General features: G+C 36.7%; 1 protein-coding gene and 1 pseudogene across 1 annotated transcript; both read left to right on the top strand.

Annotated features, from left to right (window-relative positions):
* The first annotated feature begins 121 nt into the window (after positions 1-121).
* On the top strand, positions 122-16979 carry Znf322 (zinc finger protein 322). The gene is made up of 4 exons (XM_004847524.3): positions 122-404; positions 1129-1216; positions 8767-8834; positions 12755-16979. The coding sequence occupies exon 4, from the start codon at positions 12930-12932 to the stop codon at positions 14136-14138; it is 1209 nt and encodes a 402-aa protein (XP_004847581.1). The 5' UTR covers positions 122-404; positions 1129-1216; positions 8767-8834; positions 12755-12929; the 3' UTR covers positions 14139-16979.
* Positions 10356-11055, top strand: LOC101724882 (protein cornichon homolog 1 pseudogene; annotated as a pseudogene).
* Positions 16980-17858: the final 879 nt, after the last annotated feature.

The following is a 17858-nucleotide window of genomic DNA, read 5'->3' as shown; positions in this document are numbered from 1 at the left end:
CAACCCCTCGTAAAGGGCAGAAGGCCCCGGGCGCATGCGCCCCAGGTCCCGCCCCTTCCCGGGGGTTCAACCCCCATTGGCCCAGAGGCTGGGGGTGTAGTGCATCGTCGCCGGTGTAGCAGTCACGTGGCGCGCGGGGGTGGAGCTACGCGGCGGTTTCACAGCTGGACTGAAAGAGATCCTCGCTCCCCGGCCGTGAGAGCACGGCCTGGCCCTCGCCGAACAGCGTTAAGGGAATTTCCGAGTTCTCATCGGCCTCCCAGACTCGCTTTCCTTCCCCTCCGAAGCTGGGCCTTCTGGCCCCTTGCTGCGGAGTCTGCGGCCGCCGGGAAGCCCGGATCCAAGTGTCCGCGAGTAACCGGAAGTGCCGCCCGCAGGCCGATGGGCGGCTCCAGGGCTGCAGGGTGAGCGCGGCGGGCCGGGTCGGGAGTAGGGTGAAGAGAGGGGAAAGGAGAGGAGCAGCCGGCCCCTCCACGCCGAGGACCCAGGACTGTGCAGCGGTCAATGAAAAGTTGAAGACCCTTTTAGCAGGCTAGTTTCTGGAGATCATAATAAACACTTGTCTAAGCCATACATAGCTTCTTTATGCCATATGAAAGCATGTGGGAAAACCGAGGACGTTGAATAAATCCTCCAGTCTTCAGTACGGAGATTAGTTATATTGCAGTAGAATCTGTTTGCAGAATTTGGTTGGTTTAATCATTTCATGACCATTTCTTTTTGGAAGGCTGAAATATATGTTATAACTTCGTAGTGTACGTAAGCCTTGCACCTCGGAGGTTTGTAGTGTTGAAAAAATGAATCTTTGGCCTCACAAATCGGGATAATACAAAGAAAATTAGCAGGAGGAAAATTCAAATAACCAAGAAAAAGCCTAGGGCTTTGTTAGGAAGTTAAAGTTCGTCATTATCCGGAAGAATTTTTGATATTTTGTGTAGAGCCGGACAGGAAGGAACTTTTTGACAGTTCTTGCAAAAGAAAGGGTGTAAAAGATGAGAAGAGATAAGATACGATTGAAGGGCATTGATCGGATTGGAGTTAATAGGACCAATATTTAAATGGCAAACTCTTAAAAAATTATAAATTTCACCGAGTCACCTGAATTGTTGAATTTTTTTTCTCCTCTAGGAGAGGGAAGAATTAAGTCGTGTGAATAGTTCTGTACTAGAGATCTTTTGGAGCCAAAAGAGAACTCAGTCAAGTCTTTTGTGTTATGGTAAGTGACACGCTAGGCTCTGTGTTTTTATATAAATGTGCATTTGGAAAGAAGCAGGACAGGAAAGAATGGGAGATGATACATGGCAAAAAATAACAGCCTTTCCTTAGTCACTAAAATGTCAGATTACTGGGCCCTCTTCTATCAATTTGTCTGTTTTCTACTCCATTCCAGTATGCTTGCTTATTCACAGTAGGCTTGCAATAACTGCTACTTGATTGATTTCCGACACAAGAAGGCAGTATGCCCAATGCTTATGCAGGCTCTGGAGTCAGAAGATGGATATTAAACTCTGGCTGTCCTTACCTAGCTGTGAGTTCTTGAGTGATTAACTAATTGCTGTAAACATCAGATTTTTTTATCTCTAAGATGCAAATATTTGGTATTAATACCTATTTTACAGGGCTGTTGGGAGGGTTAAATGAAAGAATTCCTGTAATCAATGAAAAATAAGGTAATCCCTGACCTAGGGCCTGTACATTGAGCATTATATACCACAAACTTGGGTAGACATAAGTACTGTGGAGAGAAATAAAGTGAGATAAGGGGATGTTAGCTATCTTATATGTGTAAGATTGTCCTTTTTGAGGAAGTGATTTTGAGACAGAGACTTGAATCAAAGGAGCAAGCTGTTTGGAGGAGAGACGATGTAAGCAGAAGGAGCAAGCGTAAAAGCTCTGAGGTGAGCTTTGAGGCTGAAGGTATGCAAAGGTTACCACATTACATAGGGCAGTAAAAACGTTGGATTTTACTTCTGAGTGTGATAGGAAACAGTATTTTAAACTCAGGAAGTGTTGTGGTCTACTTTGGGGTTTGACAACCAGACTGTATTTTATTTTCTAAGTGCTGACACCTAAAAGGTTTAGACATGGATGTAAGAAGATGATTTTCTCAATTGAAAAGAAAATTTCCTTTTTGGTGCACCGCACTTTTCTTTGTTGTTTAGAGCAAATATGATAGCTTGGACTGATAGCTTTAGGGAATAATCTGATTGATTCGCCAAGCCATGAGCAAACTCAGAATGCTTTATTTCCTCTGTACTCTCCTTTTAAGGTTAGCAGTAAGACACATTTTAAGAGACAAAATTCCCATAAATCCACCGACTTGAACTGCTGTTTTGTCTGTGTGCCTGCATGTCTTGTCTTATGATTTTGAGTTTGAATTCTCTTCTAAAGTTTCTCCATATTTTTTCTAGTTTTTGCACTATCATTAACTGGCTGAATTATCTCATTTAATCACTTTAAATAGGCTATGAGCAGGCTTGGCAGAAGAGTCAAGTACAGAGGATGAGTTAATAAATGTTAATGGTTTTGTGCATGTGAAGGAAGAAGAAAATAGAACCTGTCATTTATTGAGCATCTTCTGAGACCCAGGTATTAAACATAGTTCTTTACCCTTAGTGTCACAGTTATCACAGCAACTCCCTGGGACATATATTTTACCTGTGTTAACACAGGAGAGATTGAAATTGAAGGAATGTAAGTGACTTAGCCAAGTTCTTATAGCTACAAAGGAACACAATAGAAATTTGAAAGAAAAATCTGATCCAGAATTTAAATTAACCTTCAGTTTTATCTACCAAAATATAACAATCTTCAGCCACTAGGTTTTTGAAAAACTAAGATAAAATAACTTAATTTTGAAATAATTTCAGACTTTAAAAAAATTGTAAAAGAGTACAAAAAAAGTCTGTATACCCTTCATCTGTATTCTCTACGTGCTAATATTTTACTGTTTCTGTTACACATGGTCATGTATTTTTTTAACCGTTTAAAAACAAGTCTTAGACATAATGCCTTTTCTTATTAAACTATGAGAAAATTAAGTCCTAAAGTGTATAATGAATTACATAACTTCTGTACTTGGACAATGCTACTAGGTACCTCTTGTTCTTGGGAGAATTGAAAAAGTAGTTTTTAAATACATTTCCTGTAGTGCTTAATTCTCTCCTAGAACCCTAATTGAGAAAGACTGTCCAAAATACTCATTTGCATATTTCTTAAAAAGAAGAATATTCTCTTAAACTGTTAGTACAATTTAAAGAGTCAAGAAAAACATTCAAACAGTACTATAATCTATAGATACTATTCAGATTTAACCATTTGTTCTACTAATGTGCTTTTATAGCAAAAGGGAGAAAAAGGAGTTTTGTAGTCCCAACATTTTATCAAATTATAGTGTCCTTTTTACAGAAGAATATATTTTCAGATTTTGTCTTTTATTACCTTGTTTTTGAAAAATTCGGGCCATTTGGTAGCATTTCCCTCAGTTTGGGTTTGTCTGTAATTTCTTCATGAACCTGCTTTCAAATGGTTACATGTTTTGGCAAAGAACCCAAAATGATGTGATGACCTCTGCATCATATGAGAAGGCACGTGATATTGCTTTGTCTCAGTGCTGGTGACGTGAACTGTGATCTCATTTTTAGTCTTTGTAATCATTAACTATCTAGTGGAAATATCTGTCTTGATGATCATAAAACTTTTTACTAGCTAGATTTTTGCCTGATTTTTTGATTGGGCATAGTGATTTTTTAATTCCATCATTTTACATTTAATTAGTTATTGGCTTTTCTAATGTGAGAAGACATTTTTTCTTCTCTTTTACTTATTCTCTAATGAGTACAGAGTGATGAATTCTTCTCATGTTAATATTTTATTACTATCGTTTACTTTGATGTCTTTATTCCCGATTTGTACAGTGGCAACTCCAACCTAATTCCAGCTTCATGTTAGCATAGTCACCACTTTTGAGCTCTTCTTTACTTTCTACACAACAAGATGTTCCAGGCACATCTGTAGTTTCCAAACCCTATAATCAGCCTTTTCTCTAACGAGCTCTAATTCCTCTCGATACAGAATGGTACTTAACACCTGAAATCTGAGTGCCTGGTATCCTCATTAGTACACAGTTTCATTTCTGTGACTTCTCAGCAAATGTTACTGGGAAAACATACACACACTTCTATTTTCTCTATATATATGCTTTAAATACTGACCTCATTCTTATATGTCCAATTACAGTTAAACAGTATAGAATCAGTCTAACCTTTTTCTTTTTTTTTTTTTACTTCTTTTATTGGTACATTTTAGATATACAACATATTTACATTTCTCGTTGGGAACTTGTACCTTTACATGATGCATCTTGGTTTCTTATCTAACCTTTTTCTTTTCTGAATTTGTGATTTGTCTGACAGTGGAAAATCTAGGTGCCATTATGCATAGCATATCTACTTATTTGTTCATTTCTAAGGTACACCCTTACCACCATGAGGGGGGAAATGGTGAGTAATCCTGTAATCCTAGATACCTGGGAGGCTGAGACAGGCAGATTATAAGCACAAGACAGCAAGTTAATCAATCCCCAATAGTAGTGTTGAGGAAAAAAGTCAAAATCCTATTCAGAATTTAATCATTATTTATAGTTCTTTTTATCTTGGAGTTTAGATATATCTCAATACTGTGTTAAACAGTTTTGTCGTTTTTCCTCTAATGAGTGGTTGTGTTACACATTTAAAACATAAACTTACTTTGTTTTGTTTGGATTGTACTTTATAATTTTTGCTACCATTTTGTCTTTATTAAATATGTAAAATGTGACAGAGTTCTAAAAGTAGAAATTTGTGTATATGTGTTCTCAAAGATGTGGGACTTTTTCTTCCTCCACCCTGTTATATCAGTTTCATTTTTTTGTCTTTAGAGCTCATCTTCACCTGCTTTGTGATGATAATCAGACTTACTAGTTTGTCTATCTTCTCTTCTTTTTGGCCAAATAGTCATATCATTTTTAATTTCTACTTTCTTTTCAAAATACAGCTTTTTTTTTTTATAGTTTATCCTAGAATCACTCTACATTAGTTCATAAAGATTTCCCTCATTCTCTTTTATAGTGGCTGTGCTACTCACTTGTTAACATGAGGACACTGAAGTTATTTTGAATATTTTCCAATTAGAAACACTGCTATACTGAATAATTTTATGCATGTATATTTCATAGTATTGGAGGAGTATCTTCAGAGTCACTTTCTAGAAATGAGATTGCTGGGTCCATTATAAATGTATGTCTTGCTGTGTTTTACAGTACTATGCTCCCATCCAGAGGGATGAGGAAGTCATACCAATTTGCATTCCTTCCAGCAACATGAATACTGTATGTCTGTATCCCTGTAGTCTTGACAACAAAATATATTGTCATATTTTTTAATGTATGCCAGTTTTTTAAAAATGGTATTTCGTGTGCTTCTTTTGATGATCTCATTTTTTTAATAGACTTTTATTTTTAGAGCACAACAAAAGTAAGCAAAGAATACAGGGTTCCCATATGTCCCTTTGCCTTTCAGCACACAAATAGCGGGGTCCTCTACTTTCAACATCCCACACCAGAGTGGTGCATTTGATACAATCAGTGAATTTCTGTTGGCATATCATTATCACTCAAAATCCATAATTACATTAAGGTTTACTTTCTATGTTGCATATCTTACAGATTTTGACATATGTATAAAGATACATATCTACCATTTATATCCAAAAAGTTTTCTGTGCTCCACTTATTTATCCTCCCTCCTCACTAATCTTGGGAGCTATTGAACATATTCACTGATTCCCTACGTTTGCTTTTTCCAGAATGTCATATAATCTTTTTGGAATTGTATAGTTGGAGTCATATAGTACTGTATGTAGTTTTTCCAGATTGGCTTTTTTCACTCAGTTATTTCCATTTAAGGTTTCTTGATGTCTTTTCATTGATTTAGTAGCTCCATTCCTTTTTAGCACTCGACAGTATTGTCTTGTGTAGATGTACCTCACTCTGCGTAATCCATCACCTACTGAAGGACATCTCGGTTGCTTCCATATTTTAGCAATTATACTAAATCTGTTACAAACATTTGTGTGCAGGTTTATATGAACACAAACATATTTGGGGATGAATTATTAAACCATTTGGATAAATACATGTAGTGTAGCAAAAGTATGTTTAGTTTTTGAAGAAACTGCCAAACCATCTTCCAAAGTTTGTACCCTTCTGCCGTCCTGTCAGCATTGAATGAAAACTGTTGTTTTACAGCCTCACCTGCATTTGGTGTTGCCAGTGTTGGGATTTGAGTATTCTAGTGAACATGTACTATTATCTCATTTTAATTTAAAATTCCCTAATAACATAATGTTGAACACATTTTCATATGCTTACAAGTCATCTGTATATGTTCTTTTTTTTTTGGTACCTGGGATCGAACTCAGTACCTTACACTTGCAAGGCAGGCACAGTGCCACTGAGCTACACAACCCAAGCCCAGCTAAATCCCCAGCCCATCTGTATGTGTTCTTTGATGAAGTGTCTTGCATGTCTATTGCCCTTTTTTAATCCAATTTGTTTTTTCACTGTTTTAAGAGTTTGTATATATGTAATATATTTGGGATATTTCATATATGTGAATAGTCCATTATCAGATATGTTTTCTGCAAATGTTTTCTTCCAGATAATGGCTTATCTTTCCATTTTCTTAATGTCTTTTGCAGAACAGAAGTTTTTAATTTTAATGAAGTCTAGCTTAACAGTTTCCTTCTATTGATTGGGCCTTTGGTCTTGTATCTAAAGAGTCATTGCCTTAGTCATCAAGAGTTTCTCCAATAGAATAGGAATTTTATAATTTTTTGTTTTACATTTGGCTCTATAATCAGTTTCTAAAATTCTTAATTGAGAAGTAAATTTTGTATTTATGATATATAACATGCTTGATATAGATAATAGATTATATATAAATATATATAATCGAACGGTTAAATTAAGCTATTTAACATATGCATTATTTCCCATGACTTTTTTATGATGAGAACACTTAAAATTTACTCACTTAGAAATGTTCAAATTACAGTATATTTATTGTTATTAACTATTAATCACCATGAGGTATAGTAGACTTTTTTTGGGGGGGAACCCCGGGGATCAAACTCAGGTCCTTGTGCTTATGAGGCAGGCAGCAGAACCACTGGGCTAAATCCCCGGCCCTATAATAGACTTTTTAAACTTACTCTTGGCTAATTGAAATTCACCAACAGCAGGCCAGCCTCTTACCCCTTAGCCTCTGTTAACCACCGTGTTGTTCTTTTAAGTAAAGAGTTCACTGTATACATATTTACACTGTATACATTAATGACATCATATGGTACTTATACCTTGAGGTTCATCTTGTATTGTTTCAAATAACAAGATTTCTTCTATAAAGCTGAATAGTATTCCATTGTGCATATGTATTACATTTTCTTTCTCCAGTCATCTATTGTATATTTCATTTTGAGTTAATTTTTGTGAAAGGTATAAATTCTGTGTTAATTCTTTGGTGGGGGACATATGGTTAATCCTTTATCCCAGTATAATTTTTTTGTAATTTCTTTGGCTCCTTGATTAAAGATCAGCTAATTATATTATGTGGGTATATTTTTGAGCTCTGTATTCTCTTCCATTCAGCTGTGTATCTCTCTTTCATTAATACCACAGTCTTGATTATTGTAGCTTTATAGTAAGTCTTAAAAGTTAAGTAGCATGAATTCCTCCATTTTTTTCTTTCAATATTGTTTGAGTCAGTTTTAACATTAGTTCACGCTAGAGTTTCCTAGTTATAATAGCATGTTATCTCTAGGTAGAGAATTTTCCTACTACTTTTCAATTATTACAACCCTAATTGGCTTTTCTTCTAATTACATTAATATTTCCAAGTCAATGTTTAATAAAAGAGGAGGTGGTGACCTCCTTGCCTTGTTGCTCCTCTAAGTGGAAATGATTGTAGATTTTCTCACTTAAGGCGCTAGTTTTAGGATACGAAATGCAGATTGTATCATGTTAAAAGGCGCAGTGTCCATGAGTCATTTGGGGATAGATGAAGATTGTATTTGTGATTTCTTGCAGCACCTATGGAGATAGCTATATGATTTTTCTCTATAGATTTGTGAATATGGGGTATTAATGAGTTTCCTAAAAGTGAGGGTGTCCTCATAGTGAACCAAATTTGCATTCCTTGAATAAATCCCACTTAGTCACGGTATATTATGTTCTTGACATGATATGGATTTTTGTTAATATTTTTCACATTGATAGTGATATTAGGCTGTGAATTTTGCTGTACTGTCTTCGTCAGGATTAGTTATCAGTGTTATTCTTGTTCCCCTTTTTCAGGTTTTCTGGAAAACATTTTTGAATGATTGGGCTTATTTGGTCTTTGTAGATTTGTCAGAATTACCTTGTGGAAATAATCTGAGCTTTTAAGTTTTTCAGAGTAAACAGGATTTTGAATTAATTATTTTTCTCTAGTTCATTCACTTCTACCTTGTCCTTTATTTTCATCCTTGTTAAAGAGCCATAAGGGTTGGTTTGGGATCATGGTTATTCTATACACAATAGAATTAAAGGGATTACCCTAAGAAAACTCATCTATTCCTTTTAACGAAACTGTCATTTATTCATTGGTAGGTCCTTTGGGTGTAAATAATCTAGTCTGAAATCCTCTCACTTGTGGCTTCTTGCCCTCTTGTTGTCCTTGTGTTTTACAGAATGCTTGATCAATCAGATTTTCAAGACCATGAGATGAATGCTGCTTTTCTTCTAGAAAAGATTCTGGGTAAGCTATGATTGCTTCAGTCTTTTGAAATTTAACTTTTCTCTCTCAAAATACATCTGATCAGAATAGCTCCTGTCCCTGTGACATTTTAGTGTTTTTTTTTTTCTTTACTAGTTAAGGAGAGAAATAGAATTTCAATGAGAATTCGTTTTTGCATTCCATATGCTTATTAGGTGCCAACTGTGTGTGCCTAGTGCTACTGTAGAATCTTAGTATCAGTATATAGGTCCCCTGCTGTCTTTCTTGGACTGTAACCAAGAACAAATTCTAGGCATTTAGCTCTGTAAACTCAGTTTAATAGAAGAAAAGAAAAAGAATGTTCTCTATGATACTTAAGGTTTTATGATTGTGACAGAGACAAGGAATGTGCTTGGGCCTTAATACAGTGTATATTGTTAGTGATTTTTCTGATAAACATTTCCTGAAATACACATGGTACAGAGTTAAAGCAGTGCTTTCTGTGGGTACCTGCCATTGCAGGCAATTCCTTAAAATCCAAGAGCAGATATGTCAGTCAATAAGGTGAACTCTGACTCAGCATCTTGGTGATAAATACTTAGAAAAGTATTCATTCACTTACATCATAGGGACAGACACATGCTAATTTTTAAGGTATTTTATTGGCTAATAAGGATTCATTTGATGGGTCAGCTTTATATACTCATTTCTGAGGCTATTCATTATTAACTGGGCAGGGAAAAATAGTTTTTTACTATAATATCATGAGAGTCACCTAAAAGCTATCTTTTGGACCAAAAATATCATTTCTAATAGTGTGCAGTAAATTATAAAAACATGATAGAATATTTGAAATCAGATGTTGTCACTGTATTTAGCATAGCATGCCAAGTGTCACATCTTCTAGATTCTTTGGATCAACTGGGATGATGATATACTGTGTATTCTGGATCCATTTGCCATTGAACAATGGCAAAAACCAAGGTAGCAAGTATAAGTGTGTAGGGGAAGAGTGGGGAAATGAGTCACAGTGGTGACAGCGGGTGTCAGATTTTTTTAGGGGCCTTAGTTTCTAACAGGAGCATTTTTGATGGAATGGTGAGGGTGAATGTTTGATTGGAAAATATTCCAGAAACATTCAGAGACAAGAGTTGGAGACTGTAAATAGATTCATTTTTTTTTTTTGGTACTGGGGATCGAACTTGGGTCCTTGCGCTTGCGCAGCAGGCAGTGAAACCACTGAGCTAAATCCCCGGCCCTAGATTCATTTCTTTTGAGGAGGAATACTAGCTGGAGGGTGGGGCGATTAAGAGCCATTTTCTTGTTAGTTAAAAGAGAGATTTTTTTAGAAGAGAAATAATCAGTTTGCTAAATAGAATGATCCAGTATAAAGGGATAAATCATAATGGCAGAGAGGGAAGGTAGAATTGCTGGAGTGATGTCCTTGTGAAGAAGGGGGTGGAATCCAGTACACAGATGGATAGGATGCCTTTAGATTGAGCAAGGGCAGTTTGTCATCCATGGTTAAGAGAACATGCAATCCTTGACCACATATGGAAGAAGTTGGCTGAGGTGGTGGTGGGAGCATGCGGAAAGGTGTTTCCTTTATATGTGTGTGTTATTGTTATTTTGTGTACTTCTGTTTTCTTAGTAAAAATCATTAACTTAGCTTTCTCCACTGGCACTCACTCCACTCCGGCCATGGTGTTCATATTTGTGGCCTTTTGCTACATGCTGGCTCTCCTGCTCACTGCCACACTCATCTTCACCATTTGGCACATTATAGCATTTGATGAACTGAAGATTGATTACAAGTATCCTATAGACCATTGTAATACTCTGAATCCTCTTGTCCTTCCCAAGTGTCTTATCCATGGTTTCTTCTCTGTCATGTTTCTTTGTGCAGCAGAATAGCTTACACTGAGTCTCAATATGTCCCTCTTGGCATATCATATTTTGGAAGGATATGAGTAGACCAGTGATAAGCAGACCAGAACTCTATGACCCTACAACCGTCATGAACACAGACATGCTAGTGTACTGTCAGAAGGCTGGGCAAATTAGCTTTATACCTCCTAGTGTTTTTTTTCTACCTATGTGGCATGGTCTGTGTTTTGGTGAGCTCTTAAAATAACACACAGAAGAATTGTCCAGTTAAGCGCATGCAAAAGCCACCACAGGAAGGGATTCTGTCCAGCAAGGTCCTGTTTCCAAGAGTAGCCTGTGGAATCTGATCAGTTGCTTTAAAAAATAACTCCTTTTATTTTTTTTCTTTTTTTTTTGGTACCAGGGATCGAACTCTGGTCCTTGCACTTGCGGGGCAGGTGGTGGAACCACTGAGCTAAATCCCTGGCCCTGACTCCTTATTTTTTAAATGTTTCCACATTTTTTTGCTTGTGGAAAGACTTCCTGTGTTATACTTGGATAAAGAATTTAATTGGAATTATGTATAAATTAATATAAAATGATTACCTTTGATATTGACAGGTAGAACTTGCACTCCTTAAGGAACAGCCATATTCCTTTGAATGAGTGCATTAATTACTGACTGTCCTTAGTCCATTGAAAGCTTTTGTTTATAGGAACCTGTAGGGCTTATTTTGGTTTATTGAAATACCATCTTACTATAAATTAGCTGTAGATAATCAGGTGCTTCTGATGAGGTGAAAATGTACGTCTGATTTGTAGGAAACTGGATAGGTTTCCTCATTTATCATTAGATCATTATATCTGGATACATTTACAAAAATAAAGAGTAGGGTTGTTTCCTGCTTTGACTTGAATATTATCCCTGTAATAGTGCATGAATGAGAGATTTCTCATGTTTCTATCCCAGTCATATACTTGCTTTAATTCTTAAGCATAAGTGAGCATGATGTAAAAAATACATGCTAATTTATTGTGAAGAATGCATTTAAAGCTATTTTAAATGTTTTTATTTGTAAGAAAATTACTTATTAAGAAACTGGTTGTATTATGCTCACTGTTCTAATCTGGTGGTAAAGGTATTCTTAAGAATTTGCAAGTATTTTAGATTTTCAAAGTTGAATGAGAGGGCCGGGGATGTAGCTCAGCAGTGCCGCACCTGCCTGGCAAGCGCAAGGTCCTGAGTTCAATCCCTGGTACAGGGGTTGGGGGTAGGGGGGTGGGAGGGGAGGTTTTGAATGAGAGGGAAAATTGTGTACCATCCTGCTGTTCCTTTAGTGCAATAAAATAAAATGCTAAAGTTAAAACTCAGTAAAAAAATCATTAGGTTATTAGCTTATACTTGTAAGGTGAAGGATGGCAGTGTTGCATGTATGAGAAGAAAGTCAAACATAGTAAAAGGTTACTGAAGAGAGTGAAAGTGAAGGACATGGAAAATAGTCCCCTTTGATTTGCTTTCTTTCTGAACAGGCATACTAATTATTAAACTTACCTTGATTTCTCAGCTGGGGCAAGGGAAAGAAAAGCCAAGTTTTGAGGTCACCCACATTCATAAAAGAAGGAATTGTTACTTGGAGTTTCTGATACGTATTGCTAATTATTTTTATATTAGCAGAGAGGAAACTAAATACAGATGAAGCATCCTTAATCCAAACATTCAGAAACCACAATTTGTAACTTGAGTTTCAACATGATGCCATGAAAATTCCACATAAAGAAGCCTTGTTTTGTGCACAAAATTATAAAATTATTGTACAAAAACCTTTAGACTTTATGTGTGAGATACACATGAAACCTAACTGAATTTTGTGTTTAGACTTGAGTCCTAGCCTCAAGATATCCCATTATTTATATGCAAATATTTCAAAATCTAAATTCTTTTCCCAGGCATTTTTTGGATAAGTATACTCAACCCACATAAAACCTAGAAGACTTATGTACTCTCATACAGAATTTCTTTTCTGCAGAGATTTTAATTTTGAGGATTCTTTTTTTAGATATAAGAATATAAATAATATTTCTACTTTGTCTCATAGGTTTGGAAATACAAAGTAAGGAATTATGATGGTGGAAACTTGTGAAAGAGGACTGTGTATGACTGAAAGGCTTGAAACAGATATATCTTCCATGTTCTCATCAAGAAAATGACTACAAAGGCAATGATGGGTCAGAAAGACCACTGGAAAACTCCCTAGAAGAGAGCCATAGAAAATGTACGCTTCAGAAGAGAGATGTAATCAGAGAACTCAAAAAAAGAAAATACATTATGTATGCCCTCAGAAGGGTAAAAAGATTTTTATTCATGTGCGTGAGATTACTCAAATAGATAATCAAATATACCAGTGCCTTGATCGTGAACAAAACTTCTGTGAAAACTTAGCTCTTATTATGTGTGAGAGAACCCATATAGGGGAGAAACCTTATAGATGTGATATGTGTGAGAAAACCTTCATTCAAAGCTCAGATCTTATTTCACACCAGAAAATTCACAATTATGAGAAACCGTATAAATGTAGCAAATGTGAGAAGAGCTTTTGGCACCACTTAGCCCTTTCAGGACACCAGAGAACACATGCAGGTAAAAAATTCTATACCTGTGACATTTGTGGCAAAAATTTTGGTCAGAGCTCTGATCTGCTTGTCCATCAGCGAAGTCATACAGGTGAGAAACCGTATCTGTGTAGTGAGTGTGATAAATGCTTCAGTCGAAGTACAAACCTCATAAGACACCGAAGAACTCACACAGGTGAGAAACCATTTAAGTGTCTGGAGTGTGAAAAAGCTTTTAGTGGGAAATCTGATCTCATTAGCCACCAGAGAACTCACACTGGTGAAAGACCCTACAAATGTAATAAGTGTGAGAAAAGTTACCGACACCGATCAGCCTTCATTGTACATAAAAGAGTTCATACTGGGGAGAAGCCCTATAAGTGTGGCGCTTGTGAAAAATGCTTTGGCCAGAAATCAGACCTTATTGTGCACCAGAGAGTCCACACAGGGGAGAAGCCGTATAAATGCTTGGAATGCATGAGAAGTTTTACTCGGAGTGCCAACCTAATAAGGCACCAGGCCACTCATACTCACACTTTTAAATGCCTTGAATATGAGAAAAGTTTCAACTGTAGCTCAGACCTTATTGTACATCAAAGAATTCACATGGAAGAGAAACCACATCAGTGGTCTACATGTGAAAGTGGCTTCCTCCTGGGTATGGACTTTATTGCCCAACAGAAAATGAGAACTGAAACAGAGGACCTGCGTTATAAATACAGTGTATGTGATAAAAACTTCCACCAGAGCTCTGCCCTTCTTCAACATCAGACGGTACATATTGGTGAAAAACCATATATCTGTAATGTGAGTGAGAAGAGTCTTGAGCTCAGCCATCCTCATTCCTTGGAGGCCTCACATATGTCTTGAACAGACAAGAAGTTATACTATAAAAAATGTATTTACATGTCAGAGAACTCATTAAGATGAATATTAAGTGAATCTCAGACTTTGGTCAGAGCTCAGACCTCAGTGGGGACCAGACAGCCTACAGTTATAGGAAGTGTGAGAAATGCTTTATTTCCCAGAGAGTTGTCCTAACAAAACACCTTATCAGTCACTTCAAGGAGAAACTGCAGATGTCTTGAGTTTTGGAAAACCTTTAGCGTGAGCTCAAATTTGGTCACTCACAAGAGGATTCATACAGGTAGGAAATCTTCCAGTGCAGTGAGTATGAGAGTTTTCAGCCCTCCTCACTGCAAGAGAATTCACCCCAGAGAACAACTTTTAAATGCCTTCAGTGTCAACAGGATGTATATCTCATTGGACATCAGAAAAACCCATCCTGGGGAGAAGCCCCAGCAAGTGTGGAGGGGGAAAAAAAGCCTAACAGAACTCTGACTTTCTTATCCATCAGAGAAGCCATACTGGTGAAAAATTGTATATATGTCCTGAGTGTGGCAAAAACATCAGATGGAGAGCCTTACTTGGGTTTGTACCCAAAAAACAAAAACCAGTCTGAGGAAAGACCCTACAAATGTTTAAATTAGAAAAGCTTGTCAATGATCAGCTCTTGGGGTACATAAGGGAACTCACATAAGTGAAAAACCCATAAACACCTTGAGTCTGAAAAAAGGTTTGCTAGAAGCTTCTGTTTTTATTAGGCCCCAAAGAGCGCATTCTGCCAAGTGAGAGATCTAATTGAGGGTGAACCATCTGTGTACATATAACCCGTATGGTAGTGATAACTTTAAATGGAGTCACTATGGAAATAGTTTTCTAGGTCCCAGAAGCTTGTTTTGGGAGAAGCTAGGGCAGGTCAGAGTAGACCTGATGGGTAACTCAGGTGAAGATGCTTTTCTTTTATCTGAACCACTTAATACTTGCTTTAATTTCACTTTAATGTTCAGAAATCCAATAAGGGACTGATACCTTTTAGAATATGTGGCATGTGTTACTGTTGGGGGAGAGAAATATGTTGATTTTGCCTCATGATATTTCATCCTTGGCTAGAATGGGCCTAGTGTGTTGGTAGTAGCATGACAGCCTTTTGCTTGCTTTGAAAGGGACTAAGGAGGTAGGAAGCACTTAACCTAAGTCAAAACACTCCCAACAGTTTCTTGGTAGGATCAACTTCATAAAAAGGCAGAGTGCTCATCTTTCAACTGTGTTCACAGTTTGAGGCATACCCTCAAAATTTTTCTTTTCCCTAAAATATCTTCTCAGTTATCACTGGTATTTGAAATTTCAGGTTTATAGATTTCAACTCAAAATCCAAATTCCAGGATAATGGTTATGATGCTGTTAGTATTTGTATTTTTTACTTGGTTTATCATCTCAGTGATAGATAGTCTTAGTTGGTTCCTAGGAAAATGGCTTAGGGGAAGACTGAAAGGAAGATGTGAACCTGAGTAGGCACTGAGTAAAAAGACACAGTGATTTATTACTAATAGAGGAGCAAGACTTCTCATTTTCTGTATCCTGACTCCAAAGTGGGTGTTCTTTTCACACCATCCTGATATTTAGCAAATCAAGCCTGGTAATCCATTTTTTTATTTATTTCAGTTCTGCCAGTGAGAAAAATACCTTTTAATCCCAGGGAAAGGATTGCAGTCACCACAATGTAAGGTATATTTTGGCTTGGAATATAGGACTCTAAACTAGAAGGGAAAAGTAGTTTGGCAGACTCACCAGAAGTTTAAGAATAAGCACTTGTCTCCAATTTAACAGGGTAATTATGATTTGTCTTTAACATTGTTTAGAAATACTATAATCCATGGATGTATAAATAGGCACTTCTCAGTTTTTTTTTCTTTGTCTCTCAGATTTAAAGACATTTAATACAGATACTTCATATTCCTGCAGTATTTGGGACTCTGGACTGGTGAATAATTTGTTGCTAGTCAGAGTTCTCATTTTTGGGTTTGATTTATTCTAGATTCCAAGACTCCAGAGGATATTGGCATTTGGGTTTATGAAGTTGGCCAACTGTTACCTTGTATAGGGCTGTAAATTTTGATCCTAATGGCTGGTTGGTGAACATGATAATCTTAGGGCCAGTGGCTATAGCTCATAATAATAATAAAGAATCTGATTCTTTTAGGAAATAGGTCTTACAAGTTTATTTGATCTGACATGTTTCATTTTATAAATAGCTCTTGTACCATGAAATGTTGCCCAGTGTGATAAAACACCCAAGATGTATTTTTTCCTCTGGTAAAAACATGCCTGTTACTGCTATAAGTTTGATAGTTGTAACACTTAAAATAGTGATGGGTGTATGGCATGGCAATGATGAAAAATTAGTCCTCTGGCTACTTATTAGTCATAGATCTTGGAGAATGGGACAAAGTTAGTATCACTAACAGGACAGTGACTTGCTTCTTTCAACTAATTTTACTGGTAATTGTCTCTAGTCTTTAAATTAACGATGGACCATCCCTCAAGTAGAGAACTTTGGGGATATAAAACAGGTCTGAGGGCCTTTAACCATGGTCGGGGGAGATGTTGATATTATTCATAGAGTGTAACCTGAGGTTGGAGAGGACCACTGGGGAGCCTGTAACCAAAACTAGAAGGTAATTTCTGGGATGGATGGAGGTTCCCTTGAAGCAGTGCCAACCTAAATCTACCTCAGGTAAGTAGTTAGAGTAACCTTTTCAAGATTTCAGACCAAATGAGATAAATTGTACTCAGTCAATGTATTCCTATGCTTTAATGCTTTTGTTTTCCCTTAATTCTTAAATAAACATTTGTTCTGAAAAACTCCCATTTTTGTCTCTGTTATATTACAAGAAATTAGCATTTCTTCTGTATTTGCATTAGAATAAAACATATTCATGTGACACTCCCTGATGATTGAACCATCTCTAGAATTTCAGGATTTTTTGATGCTAAGGCAAGGAAGAAGGAATATTGTCTGAGTTTTGCTTTCAATCTTGGATCTTTTTGGAGCCTCTACTTTGTTACAAAAACAGTGCAAGGAGGATTAATAGCTTGAGCTGACCATATTTACAGCTCCACTAAAATTCAGTACCTATTACTTATGTAAGTAATTGACCTCTCAAAATTAAGCAATAATTTTTAATTTGCAATTTCCAGTAGAATCCACATTTGGCTCCATTCTTATCATTTGTTGAATTGGCTCATCTGCTCCACCAACCAAAATCTCTGGCAGTCAGAGCTCCTCCTGACCACTTCAAAACAAATCTCTGACCTGTCTTCTAAAGACATAAATATTCTGCCTCCTTTAACATGCCAAAGCTTTCATCTTTTCTTCGGACACATGGTATTCAATAGCCTCTGGGACCTTTTCATGGCCTTACTGTTGCTTCATTTCCTTCATTGAGATTTCTTATAGAATACATATTTTTTTCCCTTCATTCTCTATTGAAAAAAAAGTTACGTTGCTCTTAATATTGCCAATTTTTCACTTTTTCCCCCTTCCAGAATTTACCAATTTAAATTCTTTACTGCCTCCATTCATAAATGTTCATTTCTTGCCATGCTGCAATCTGGCTTCTCTCCTCCAGTCTCTGCCTAGTTACCCACTCAAAGATCACCTCTTAGCCAAAATGGAGGATGGATTCTCCAGCACTGCATGCCACTTTCCTCCCCTTTCACTCCAATCCATCTTAGTTCAGTAGATTT

The sequence above is a fragment of the Heterocephalus glaber genome, unplaced genomic scaffold, assembly GCF_053883595.1.
Source record: "Heterocephalus glaber isolate CG9 unplaced genomic scaffold, H.glaber_assembly_v1.0 deba00001472, whole genome shotgun sequence".
NCBI classification, from domain to species: domain Eukaryota; kingdom Metazoa; phylum Chordata; class Mammalia; order Rodentia; family Bathyergidae; genus Heterocephalus; species Heterocephalus glaber.
The sequence above is the reverse complement of the archived record's forward strand: the minus strand, read 5'-3'. Positions and strand labels throughout refer to the sequence as shown.

Excerpts from the sequence above, each read along its gene's own strand:
- Znf322 (XM_004847524.3), top strand. The coding sequence starts at position 12,930 with ATGTACGCTTCAGAAGAGAGATGTAATCAGAGAACTCAAAAAAAGAAA.